General features: G+C 30.2%; 1 protein-coding gene across 2 annotated transcripts; it reads left to right on the top strand.

Annotated features, from left to right (window-relative positions):
• Nucleotides 1-1,960: 1,960 nt before the first annotated feature.
• LOC129976186 (techylectin-5A-like) lies at nucleotides 1,961-13,299 on the top strand. 2 transcript variants are annotated; one of them, XM_056089623.1, is made up of 7 exons: nucleotides 2,030-2,098; nucleotides 3,031-3,105; nucleotides 4,385-4,494; nucleotides 6,635-6,792; nucleotides 10,025-10,130; nucleotides 11,751-11,915; nucleotides 12,891-13,299. In XM_056089623.1, exons 3-7 carry the CDS (start codon nucleotides 4,386-4,388, stop codon nucleotides 13,148-13,150), a joined length of 798 nt encoding a protein of 265 aa, XP_055945598.1. In that variant the 5' UTR covers nucleotides 2,030-2,098; nucleotides 3,031-3,105; nucleotide 4,385; the 3' UTR covers nucleotides 13,151-13,299. The 2 variants fall into 2 exon arrangements, with proteins under 2 accessions (XP_055945599.1, XP_055945598.1); XM_056089624.1 differs by lacking the exon at nucleotides 3,031-3,105 and having other exon boundaries at nucleotides 1,961-2,098.
• The last annotated feature ends 372 nt before the right edge of the window (nucleotides 13,300-13,671 follow it).

The raw sequence follows: 13,671 nt of genomic DNA, 5'->3' as shown, positions 1-13,671 counted from the left end.
TTTGAAGAAATCTTATTTTTTTCATATTGATTTAAAAGTTATTAAGTTTGACCCTAACTTCCGTAATCAGTTCTAATAACGAATCTTAGTTACAAAGGAGATCCCTCCCCCTTCTACTTCAAATCACATACTTAACTCAAAATATTAAAATATTTATTAAATTAAAAAAGATAATCGAAAATAGTATATGTTGTTTTTACTTATGGCACTTTACAAGCCCGCTGAATGATCTGTCCGCGATTTAAGCCGAGTGAGCGTCTCTTGTTTTTTTCTGTAGTGCCAACTAGAGCCAAAAGGAGGACTTAGCTACTTCATGCGTCACATTCGCTTGCACAACCCTTTTTCAGAGATAGGACACAAAAGAAGAAAAACCATGCCCGAACCGGGAAGCCCAGATCACGCGGAAGACGCGCTATCCTTATGCCAGGACGTCGGCGAAAATAATATATAAACGAGCACGATACTCCTAACAACCCAAACACTCAATTACTATAATTGAGAGACATCTTCCAAACATATTTACTAAACCAGTAAAGACAAGCCGATTGCAGGCCAAATGGTCCAATGTTCGAATCTGAAGGTAAGTGAAAAAATCAAAGCGATAACCAAGTTAGATTAAAAATATTCAGAAATGCGCTAAAAGGTGACTTTCTTTATACGTGAATTGGTAATTGTAAATAAATTTCGGAATATTCCTATCACTGGGAACTAATTTTGTGAATATTGGGAAAACTCTGATGAATATAACAAAAGTCTTGCGTTTTACACTGTTTCAATATTGTAAAACAATATTATACAATATTGTGTTCTACAATTTAACAATATTAATGCACTATTGTATGTTACTTGGGTTAGAGAATATTGTGGCGTTGAGGCATGCCTGAATATTTAAGAATTCAAAGGAGGGTAGATTCTTCATCCCCCTCCCCACGTCCCATTACTTGTATATCTTCGCTAGACGGAATTTTTTTGATTATGATTAACCTGACCTTTCTGAGCAAATAGTACTTTTTCATCTTCATTTGTCCACGAATGTTTTATCCCAAATTTTTAAGCCAATCAATCGAGTGATGATCTTGTTCATGATTCCAGTGAGTGGTGAAATAATCAGCGGGAGTAGTTCTTCGGAACTTTTTCATGCGTTCATTAATAAATAAGTCAACGGTACAACAATTGTAAACTTCAAACATGACCTTGAACATCACGTATTTTCAGATTTATATTTTCTATGTCCCACGTATGAGCGTTTTGTGCTTGGTAACATAATGAAGATGCAGTGTATTCATTACCTTTCTTCCAATGAACTGAATTTGAAATTCAACACAGAATTGCAATTTTATAAACAAGATCACATTCGGAATTTCATTTATTTAAGTCATTACATTTTTTAACTAAAACGTTCACATATTTGGAAATGTATAGACCAACAGACGGACTATTTTATTTAAAATTTGATGTGCAACTAAATTTTAATAGCAAATTTTAATTTTCTGGCCCTTTGCATTTCATAGTTACCGTGGTCATTTATACTTAGAGAGAGGGACAGGCAAACTTCATTTGAATGGATTTCTTTCAAAATTTGACAATATATATATATATATATATATATATATATATATATATATATATATATATATATATATATATATATATATATATATTAGGGTTGGAGAATTTGTACCAAATTTCATACGATTAGTTCAAAGCATTTTTTAGTTAGTTATCTTGTTCTCAGAGAAATAGACATAACTTCAAAAATGTGTTTTTCGGATTCTAGAACATCTGAAATGTGGAAATTCGTCAACTTTGTAGCTGGAATTTTTTTAATGATTACAGTATTTTTTCCTTGTATGCTCTGTATACGAAAACGTAATAACACCTGTTGCAATCATCGGTTTTAATCTTTACTAAAGATCATCACTTTATACTATCAATTTCTTTCCTCATAGTTCTTGAGTGTCTAGGAATCAAGTAATGATAAACAAATGTTTTCAAACTTATTTGTGAAGGAAATTCATATCTCTGCACCTGCGACATTCTTTTAGTAATTGGAAAAGATTTTGGTTTTACCAGAAATCATTTACCTTTAGAAGATTAAGTAAGTACTATTTTTTTCAAAAAAATAAAACTTGTGTGTTTTTGTTGGATAAATGACAAAGAAATTTTCATACATTTATGTATTAAAATTTTTTCGTTGATATTTTTTTTTATTTTCTCGTAAATTGGCACAGAGAAAAAGTATTATAATTATAAATAAAAAAAATAAAAAATTCCGAAACTAAAGTTTTGCTGAATTTTCTCAAACCAAAAATAAATAAATAATTTGACCTCTGTCCAAAAAATAGTTTTTCAATTATATCCGTTTTGTAATAGTATAGCTTCAAATTTTAAATCTAAACGAAGGAAATCGGCATAAATTTAAGTTTCTTTCGAATTTTAGGCGAATTTTCAAAGCGATAAATTGACAGGAATACAGCTAAAAATTTGTCTTTCCGTCCGTGCACATGTCCGTCAACGATAACTCAAAAACGCAGACTGCCGGATAGAAAAAATTTGTCATATCTCTTCAACAATTCACCCAGTATCACCGGGAATTTTTAAGGATACGACATAAATTGGAATCTGTTCCCCTGAAAGGTCATTTACACTCCGGTTTCCGAAAAATGGATACTCAGGATACAATTTTGAGTTACCTGTTTACCACTTGTCGCTTGAGTATTTTATACTATGATTTCTGTGTTCAATTTTATTTTCTTTGAGGAGTTTTTCACATTGATTTTTTTAGGTTTATATTTCTTATAAAATATAATTTAATTTGTTCTGACTTATTACAGAGATAGAAAGAATAATAATTTTTTTTTGAAGAATGTCCAGTATTATGCTTTCTTTAAATTTCAATTTTCAGCAAATATAAAGAAAATCTTTTAAATAAATGAAACTTGAGAATTTATCGGTCATCAAAATATATTTCTAGAATTACTCTTTGATCTAAAATTTGAATTGAGTTTATTGTTATGTTTTCTTTTTTAGTGTTTAAAGTTGGTTGACTTTTCTATGCAATTCAAGTGTCACCAATCTCTAGATTGCACGAATAAGAAAGCATAAGTTCGTAAATTCATTTCCTTAATTGTAATAATATATTAAACCGTTTGATTCCTTGTATTACAGTTTTTCAATGGATTGATGATTGATTCTATCAACTAATTTAGTGTTTATATGATTTTATTATCGTGATTCTTTAGATATCGAACAATAAATAAATAACATTATATCAATTTCCTTAATTGCAATAATATTGTAAATCGCTTGATTCTTTGTAGTGAAGTTTTTCAATTGATTGACGATTGATTCTATCAACTAATGTGTTGATTGTTTGATTGTATATTTTGACTATTTGGAAATAAAAAAATAAATAAACAGCATTTAATCTAAGCGTACAGAAACGCTGCTATTGTTCCAGCAAAGATTTTCACTTTAACGAATGTCTAGTAGGTAATGTGCAGACTATCTAGGTAATTCACAGATTATCTAGGTAATTTGAAAAATGAAACAATTTTTCGTACTTTAACGAAACTATTTAATACTATATTTTTCGTACTATTTAATATGCAGATTAACTAGCTAATCTGCTTTTTAACTGATTTCTGCATTTTAGCGATAACAGATATACTTTTCCCATTTCATTCTTTCAATTTGCTTCTACGCTTTCTTTAAACCGGATGAAATTTTCGATGAAAACACTACAAGATAAATTCAAAATTGTCCATTTGTTCCAATTAATATATCGATGTTAACATGCTTGAACTGGATTTAAATATATATACTATTCTCACTCTCTGCTATAAAACGGTTGGAGTGTTTTCTTTAAAGTGGAGTAATATACTTGTAATTAAAATCTATGAGAGTTCCGTTAACATAAAGGGCAGATGCTCTCAAGACTGATTTCTTTGGTTCATAATGGTCAAAATTGTTTTATATACAGATATTTTTTTCCTATTTAATTTTAACAAGCTGTTACCATGTTTTTTTTTAAATTTGTGAAATTATTTTTATAATTATAGACTTGGACAATTAATGAATTCAGATTTAAAATTTCAATTTTTTTCTTCAAATATTAAGTTTTGTTTCTTGAACAACGAAAATACTTCCGAAAGACAAGATAGATTGAAATTTAGATAAATAGATTTAGATAAATAAAATTATGTCTTTCCAGCCTTCAAGTAAAATCGCATTATCTATTAAAGGAGTCCAATCTGTACCATTTAAATATTGCTCAGCGTATTGTGGATGCTTGAAGATATTTATGTTATAAAAGAAATGTGTCATCATTTTCATTAAAATTGAGTGCTGAATATTTTCTAAGTATTTTTCTCCCATTATTTAGAATGGAATTTGCCTTCTTCTCTGTTCTCCTGTTGATCTCCTGCAATCTTTCAAAATCTGCAATCAACGAAGATGCAAGAGTAGAAAATGCTGAAGAAGGCGATTGCAAATGTGAGAAAATCTTTCAAATATTCATATTATAACAGACTTTCCGAAAATCTTTTGATTCATTAATAATCAGAGAAAGTGCTAATGATAAAAATTCAACAAACCTTATATAAATATTCCAACATTCTTTAAAATTGTATCAAAAAACATTGAATTGTATGCCTATTTGAAACCTAAGAAAAATGAAAAAGTTAGAATGTCTCTCTGAAGAAAAAGGGAAAAGTTATCACAATAATTTGACTATCCTATATAACTAATATCTAACTTATTTTTTGATAATGGTTTTATCAAGATTATAGCACGAAAAGTGTATTTCTATTTTTATAATTTAATACTAAATCTTAACAGTGACTGCAATACTAAATGGAAAGCCAAATGTAATGGTCAAGGGAAGTCTATAAGATTTCAACAACGCACTTAAATGTATCAATGCCTGCTTTTCACTTGCTTAAAAAGCTTTTTCAATGCTTACTTGTGGCGTATGCATTGTTTATTAATCTTCGAGATGGTCACCAATACTTCTTATGCATCTGAGCTAATATTCAGTATCCTGGAAAGGGAAACAGTAATGGTTCTACTGCGTCTCTGTCGAATATAAATGCCAGTAAACATATTCATTATCAGATTGTGTTATTAATCTAATCAGCATGCAATGACTGGAATTTCAAAACACTACATTAGGACTATGAAAAACCAAATGTAATATTAATACCGGTTTGAGAATAGTAGTTACTTATCCATTGGAAAGTTAGTGAAGTTATAGCATGCGCTGAAATTATTTTAAAAATATCTTTTTTCTTTTTAAATTCCATTTAACGATTTTCCACATTAGGAATTCGATGAACAACGAAAACGAAAAAAATAAAGAAAGAAAGAAGTAAAGGTATTGAGTCAATTAGTAGGAGATATGCAAGTTACAGTAGCACTAGCACCAATCTCGAAAGGTAACAAAATTCGCTTACCATGCAATATCTGCGCACTTACTAAAAACAAACAAACAAACAAAAAAAAAAAAAACGCAGCGATTCTTTGAATTTAGCGGTAGCTCGACTGCATTGAGTGCAGATCAGTCTTGGAACATAACCAATTATATGTTGTTTTCTCTTTTCTTCCTCTAAAATCAGCCTCATCCAAAAAGGCTGATTTTACTTTCGTGATTTATTTTTCTTCGTTTTTCTCTCGTAGGCCATTATTTGATTTCGGCTTTGCTTTTCCGTTTTGCCAGTGGAAACTTATCTGGCTATATCGTTAATATATATTCGTTTTATTTCATTATAAGTCATTTGTATTTAAGAGAGATAAATGATAATTACCTAAAATACCATGGAAAATTATGAAAAAAAATATTTATAAAAAATATAATATAAATTACAAATTATTTTTTATAAATTATATAATTTATAAAAAAAAATCCGTTTCTAAAGGATTACATTCTCTTTTGCAACACATCTCATTTCTAAACTGTCGAAAGACATTTTCTTAGAGATATTTACAGAGTTTATGAAATTAACTTTTTATAAAAATAACTTTTGCACTTTTGTATTACACTTTTCCAAAATATAAAATTCAGATAATTCCTCCTTTTCTGCATGCTTTATACTTTAAAATACTTTCTACATTTTTGCAATGATTCATGAAGTATTATTGTCAAATCACAGATCATCGTGAATATTCTTAGCATTTAAAAAATACCAGCATAAACTTTATCGAATTCTTTGAAATAATGTTGCATATACTCTCATTAATGCTGGGAATATTTGTTGCAATTAGTCACTATCAAACGAATTGAAAATATGACCTTTTTTAAACATTCAGATTCGGTATGAATAATGAAGTCAATTCACACTCACAAGTTAAGAATAACGTGCACTTAACCATTTTATTAGAGGATAAAGGAAGTGCAGTGACTAAACTAACAGAAAATTAGCGGTCAAAAAATTTCAACTCTCTGTTTGAATTGAGGACTGCTGAAAAAATTATGGTCATTTTCTTGAACAAAAATTTCAAATTTATAAAACAAATAGATCATTTTTTTTGAACACATAAGAAATGAAGATATTTAAAATTTTGTATATTTTAAAACAAAAAAATCATTAATATTTTTGTGAGTTCTAAAACTGCGTTTCACATCATATTGTTTTAGGTCCGAAAAAGCATGAGAAGCCAATGGACTGCGCTGAACTGTTGGAAAATGGAAATACCAAAAGCGGAGTGTACACCATTTGGCCGAGGAGCAGGCTTGCAGAATGTTCGTCGATAGAAGTTTTTTGTGACATGGTCACTGACGGAGGTGGATGGATTGTGAGCATGTTTTTAATTCCTTAAAAAAGTTTCAAACGAATGCTGTTGATGAAATCTGATCGAAATCTAAGTAGAAACTTTGTATTTGTAGGGCATCTAATTACGTTTTAGTTTCAACCATTCATGCAGAATAGGAGATTATTGGACTCTTAATGTTCTTTTTAAAAGCAAGAGATGTAATTTTTCGCTTTTTTTATTTTAGTTTATATATTGTGTGTTATTGTTTTTAGTTCATAGTTTTTTTTTTCACTTTTACATTAGGGCTTATAGAGGTTCAATTGCTCCACTTATTTTCATCTTTTCATGCATTCATTTGAAGATATATTTGAGACAGATAGAACAATTGTAATAAGAATCACAATTTAAAGACCCTAGTTGATGGATTATTGCAAGAAAGAAATGTATTTATTTGGGCATTTGTATTGGAGAGTCTTTAGATTATGGTGGTGGCTCTTGAAATGAAACAGGCAAAGCCTTTTGCAATTAATTCGCCTCAAGAAGAATTTATAAGTATGCCAAATCCTGTAACCAATGAAATTGATCTACAAATTTTCGTTGCTAAAAGGAAATAGGAACTCACTAGCATTTAGTTTTAATAAAGAACAATTAAGATATTAAACTATACCTAATATTATAAAAAATATGATTATAATATTTGCAATATATAGGGTTCCCGATTAAATTTTCAGCCTACTTTCTTGTTAAATTTTGGAATGACGGACACTTTATCATAAAGATGGTATCTAGTATTAACTTATTAGGTAATTAATTTTATTAGGTATCTAATAAAATTAATATTTCCTGCACAAAGAAATTATTCGCGACATCAGTTTCTGACAAAATTCAGTTTAAGTCGCAAACAGCATTGTTTGTTTGTTTGTTTCTTATGGCACTTGCCACTGACAAGCCCGCTGTTACGAAGACAGCGATTTAAGCCTGAAGGGGAACGTCTCTTATTTTTTATAGCAGCGCCAACTAGGGCCAAGAGTACGACTTTGCCACTCACGCATCACTCATTCGCTTGCACAACCCCTTTTTACAGGAGGGCACATTCACACATCTCACAGATAGAACAACAGAAGAACAACCATGCCCAAACCGGGACTCGAACCCGGGACGCCCAGATCACGGGGAAGACGCGCCACCCCTATGCCAGGACGCCGGCGCAAACAGCATTAAATGCAGGAAGCAAAATACAAAACTGCGCGGTATCGTCGAGTTTTCAAGAAAACATATTTATAAAAACTAGAAATGCGATGAGCAGCACAAAATTTGCATTTGTTTTGTAGTGATTCAAAACTTTGCCATCACGAAACACAGAAGATTATATATCTTCCTAGATCCACAAAATGTACTTCGACTGCGATAGCACTATAGCTGTAATTTATTATGAAAAAATCGATGAAAGAAAGGATCTCAGTTATAGTTCCGTGTTTAAAAACTGTTATGATTGGACTGATTTCCATAAATGCCATCAAGCGGCACTGTGAGCTTTTTAATAAGACTCGGAAAGGATGACTATTTAGTTTATGAATGAAAAATACTACATGACGATAATCCTTTTTTTTTTTTTTGAAAAAGATATTTGGTTCATTAAATTAATTAATTTTTTCTGAGAAATAAACATGGTTATGAAGAACTTAGAATTGTAAGCCTTTGAAAAGATTCACTGTTACCATATATTAACATGTATGTTGCCTAGGAGTTAACTAATTTATTTAGAATTGAGATTAAATAAATTAAATATTTACGTACATCTAAAATTGCTTCCATTCTCAGTTAGTCACCTCACCTTTGACGACAAATCTGACCAATCGTTTGGCGACATTGGCGACACAAATGAAGGTTCTAAAATATGGAACCTTTCGCGATATGGTTTTAGGAGCCAAAATACGAGATCCTTCTTGACATTTCGATACTCTTTCTTCGATTCTTTTTCGTGAAGGTCGAATAGAAGAGACTCTCTTTTTGGAATGTTGATCTCCAACTGTTGTACTTGTTTAACAACGGTTGCTGCATGCATGTTTGCCATTGATTTCTGCAAGCACGGCTTTTGCATACATTCCGACTGTATTTTACTATTCCTGTTTCGTGTTTTTTGTGAAATAAATCATCATTATTTCCTATTTAGTCTGTTGTACTTCTCACTGTACAATCACTGAATGTATTTTCCAAGTCAGTAAAAATGTAAATTAAATAAAACAAAGGAAACCAGGTATTTAGTGCCAATTATTTTTGGAGTTCTGCCTTAAGAGTTCTGACTAAAATATTTCATTTTTCTATAAAAGTATCAACAGTATTCATATTTAATAATGCATTTTGAAAGAACGGAGAATTTTTTACTCATCCCCTTCAATTATTTCATCCCTTGTAAATATGCATGAAAATCTCTATAAACATATAATGTTTATTTGTTGCCATACCCTCTGTAAAATGCGACTTGCATCCTAAAAATGTCAAAAACAGAAGATTGTATATTCCATCCATAGATTACATTTAAGATTCATCTTGTTTGGTGTATAACATAAGCCAACTCAATCGAAACTATTTTGATTGGAAGAATAAGAATAAGAACTCTTTTGATTGGACTCTTTTTGATTGGAAGAATAAGAATGAGAACTCTTTTGATTGGAAGAATAAGAATAAGAACTCTTTTGATTGGACTCTTTTTGATTGGAAGAATAAGAATAAGAACTCTTTTGATTGGAAGAATAAGAATAAGAACTCTTTTGATTGGACTCTTTTTGATTGGACTCTTTTTGATTGGAAGAATAAGAAATTTGAAGGTATTAATTCAAAGGTCATTTCACCATCTTATAATGATTTAGTTTACTGAAATTCATTTAAAAACAGCGAAAGGAAAGAATTGAGGTCATAACACAAGAGGACTTGCTATTTTGCTCAATTAAATTTGATAAGTGACTACAGCATCATTTAACTTAAATAATTCCTGGCTATAGTAGCGAGTAATAGATTATGTATTATCACTTAATTTGAAAAATAACATATTAACAGAAATTACTTAAATTTTTTTTAATTAGGAGTTAATCACTTTTTATTTTTAAAATGTAGGGAAATTTTTCATTGCTTAAATTGGAAAATAAATGAATAAAAGGAATAATTTTTTCCTTGTTTCGCAATATATCTATTCGTGCATTCATTTTCCCCCCAGAATTGATTACTATGATTTGCCTTACTTTTCGTATACATTCTTTCATTTTTATTTCTTTAGGTAATTCAGAGACGATGTCAATACGGAAACGGTGAAGACTATTTTGTTAAAAACTGGAACGAATACAAAAATGGATTTGGAAACATAAAAAAGGAATTCTGGCTTGGTTGGTACTTGACAAATTTGAATGATAAACATAATTAGTCTAAATCTAAAGAGCCTCTAGAAGTTTTTCATATAGTAAACAAATTTATTGAAATTTTGTAATCAAGCTGAAAGAGAAATTCAGACAACATAACATTTTAATATTAATTTAGCATAAATATTATAATACTAAGTATCCTATGAAAAAATGATTTTTGTAACATTTCAGGTTATAATCAAACTATTAATCTAAATGTGTTTGATGAATTATTGATTCAAAATATGTAAATTGTAGTATTTCAGAAATGAAGTTTCGCAGTAGTATCGAAGTACAACAGAGAGTTAACAAGTTTGAAATTTTAAGAATTCATAATTAAATTTCAAATCAAGAAAATAATCTTAGAAATACTATTTTTTTATATCACATGAATCTTTAATTAAAATAGAAATTTAAAAATGCTGCTTCTTTTCCTGGTATTCAGAATTAATTTTGGTTAATACAGAGTAATAATAATAATAAACACGACAACTTTTCTATTATAAATCTTCATTGATAATCTACAAGAAAAAAAAATATTGTGATTGGTTTTTCAGAGATTTCCTTTAAATATTTAGGAATAAAACAACGAATTAATTCTGATAAAGTTTTATTAATTCCTGTACTATGTATTTTTCTCAATATAAACTTATCTATCTGATGTGATTATGTTTGAAAAAAATCAATAGAATTCAACAGCGAACGATATTAGGAAAATCAATTGTCAATTAATAAAGAAAATCTTACTTTTCTATAAGTTTTCCGATATCCATTCATTCTTTTTATGAGGAATATAATTAGAGTTAGCTTTTTAATAGATTCTGTAAACATTTATGCCTTGATTTACTTCTTAAAAACTCACTAACGTTATATTTTCCTTATAATCCTACGTTATAATCCCATTTTAAAGAACTTAAGCTGATTACTTCAATATTAGTATAAGCCTTCAGGAACTGTAAAAGTTTCCCAGAATAATACATATTCAGTTCTAGAATTTACATCCAATTGTATTTTAACAATTTATATTCCCTATGTACATAAAAGTACCCTTGATTCATGTTAATATCTTTACATTAATAATAAGTAGGTAAAAATGGTTATTTTATGAAGATTTTTCCCTAGCGTTTTTACTTACAATATTCAAGAGTAAGAAAACTGAGTTCCGATAGCAAACAATAAATTATAACTCGAGGCAAAAATGAATTTTTTGAAATTATTATCCAAATTAAATAAATTATTCATTGAATCATATTTCCCCTTTTACAGAATTTTTCTGATTTTTAACTTATCCGATGTTGCAAAACTAAAATTAAAAATTTTGGTTAAATTAATTGAAAGATATTAATATCGTCATTATTTAAAGGATTATTACTTATTCTCCATATTGTTATTAATTGAGAGAGGTATTCTTTCACAAATTTATTTATCGACAGATGGAAAAATAACTATAAAGAAATGATTTTAAAGTAAATATTTGAATTTTTTGAAATGCATATCATCATTATAATAATCATATTCACTATACACGTATCCTAATTAAAAAAAGAAAGCTTTTTAGTATTAATTTTATGCATTAATAAATAAGATTTAATGCATTTATTTCAGGCAATGACAACATCCACTCTCTTACAAATCAGGGGCAATATTCAGTAAGATTTGATATGAGAGACGAAAACCGAACATCTGTTTTTGCCATATACGAAAATTTCTGGATTGGAAATGAAGAAAGTAAATATCGAATTCACCTATCAGAGTACAGTGGGACAGCGGGTAAGTAACTAAAAAAAAAAAAAAAAAAAAAAAAAAAAAATTCCACAATTCATTTCAGCATATTTTAGCAATAAAAGCAGTTAAAGATGCTCAAAAAAAAAAAAAAAGAGTAATTTTCAAAATAAATTTATGAAGATTCAACAATAACTGCACATTAATTACAGATATCTGCTTGTAACTATATCACAAAGCAGACAATACATGTGTTCCTGTAGGTCACAAGAATATCTCCTAAGCATTGGAAGGTATTCTGGATTTTAAAATTACAACTAATTTGTACGAGATCTTATTCTTCAGATATTTTTGTGGTGTTCTTTCTTATGGCACTTGTCATGGACAAGCCCACTGTTACGAAGGCAGCGATTTTAAGCCAGTGTGGAAGCGTCTCTTGTTTTTATAGTAGGGTCATCTAGGTCCAAGAGAACGACTTAGCTACATACACGTCACAACTCTTTTTACGGGGCGGCCTTCATTCACAGATCGTAATTTAGACCTGAATCAGAGAACGATCACCCTTGATCCAGTACCCCCAGTGGTATCGTTCTCGAAATGGAGGACTTTGTGACCACGACAGGTTTATACGCGTGTCAGCCATCAAGCACACGGGGAATCTTCGGCCGGCGGGGTTCGAACTCGCAACCTAAGGGACACGAATCCAACGCTCTACCAATCAGGCTATCCCGGCCCAGATAATGGTGTAATTATATGAAATGCAATCTTGTTAATGCGGGATGGAATCCATTTTCAGTCCTGAAGAGAAGGACAATAAAAGTGCTTATATGTTTATGCGATTGCAATACCTCGTGTCGTGTACCCTAGGCTGTGGACCCCTGGCATTTTGTCATCCTAATTATAAAGCACTGTTACAGAAAAAGAGTTTCCTTTACTTTTTGTTTTCTTTACAATTTGCTGAACACTGGAAAAATGAAATGAAGAATAACAATTCTTGTCTTAATTTTTTTTCTTTCTAAATAGGGGATTCTCTTTCTTCTCACAGTGGAGGTTTATTCTACACGGCAGACAAGCCAAACTTACCATCCGGCAAAGATGGTAAAACGATGCGTTCTGGTGGTTGGTGGTTGAATAGGATGCCCAGTAGCAGTCTCAATGGTTTGAACCTTGTCGGAACAGACAGAATTGGTTCCAGAGACGGCATCTCGTGGAATACTTTTGGTGGATACGACAATTCATTGGCGGGAACAGAAATTAAAATACGCCCAAGGAGATTTTACTAAGTATTTAGCTACGTAAGGCCGTCTCAGAAAGGCCAACATATGTTAATATAATATAGTAATAATGGACTGTATTAAATAACAACACTTGTGGAATCTAATAATTATTCTGTATTTATTTTAACTGAGAATAAATCATTTTTCTGGCATCATATAGTGATTTCATTATGAACATACATACTTAAAAAAGATTAATTGCTGGAAATAATAAGTTTTTGGGCGAATTCGCAATTTTTTTTTGACAGCTAGATAGTAAAAAAAATTATACTTAATTTCAAAAAAAAAAAAAAAAAGAAACAACGCAGTACAAAAGACTATGTTGTTGTTGTTTATAATGGCACTTCCCATGCACAAGCTCGCTGACGAAGTCAGCGATTTTAAGCCAAGGGAGCGTCTCTTGTTTTAGTAACGCCAACTAGGGCCAAGAGTACGTCTTAGCTACTCACACATCTCATTCGCTTGCACAACCCCTTTTAACAGGGGGGAACATTCACACATCTCACAGATAGAACGGAGGAAGAACA

Source organism: Argiope bruennichi, chromosome 7 (genome assembly GCF_947563725.1).
Source record: "Argiope bruennichi chromosome 7, qqArgBrue1.1, whole genome shotgun sequence".
NCBI lineage: Eukaryota > Metazoa > Arthropoda > Arachnida > Araneae > Araneidae > Argiope > Argiope bruennichi.
Note: the sequence above shows the minus strand (reverse complement) of the source record. Positions and strands in the feature narration are given on the sequence as shown.

What these genes read in the sequence shown, in the direction of transcription:
- LOC129976186 (XM_056089624.1), top strand. Translation starts at nt 4,386, where the DNA reads ATGGAATTTGCCTTCTTCTCTGTTCTCCTGTTGATCTCCTGCAATCTT. An exon ending in CTGACGGAGGTGGATGGATT is followed by an intron (nt 6,793 to 10,024) that starts GTGAGCATGTTT and finishes TTATTTCTTTAG; the next exon opens with GTAATTCAGAGACGATGTCA. An exon ending in AAAAAAGGAATTCTGGCTTG is followed by an intron (nt 10,131 to 11,750) that starts GTTGGTACTTGA and finishes CATTTATTTCAG; the next exon opens with GCAATGACAACATCCACTCT.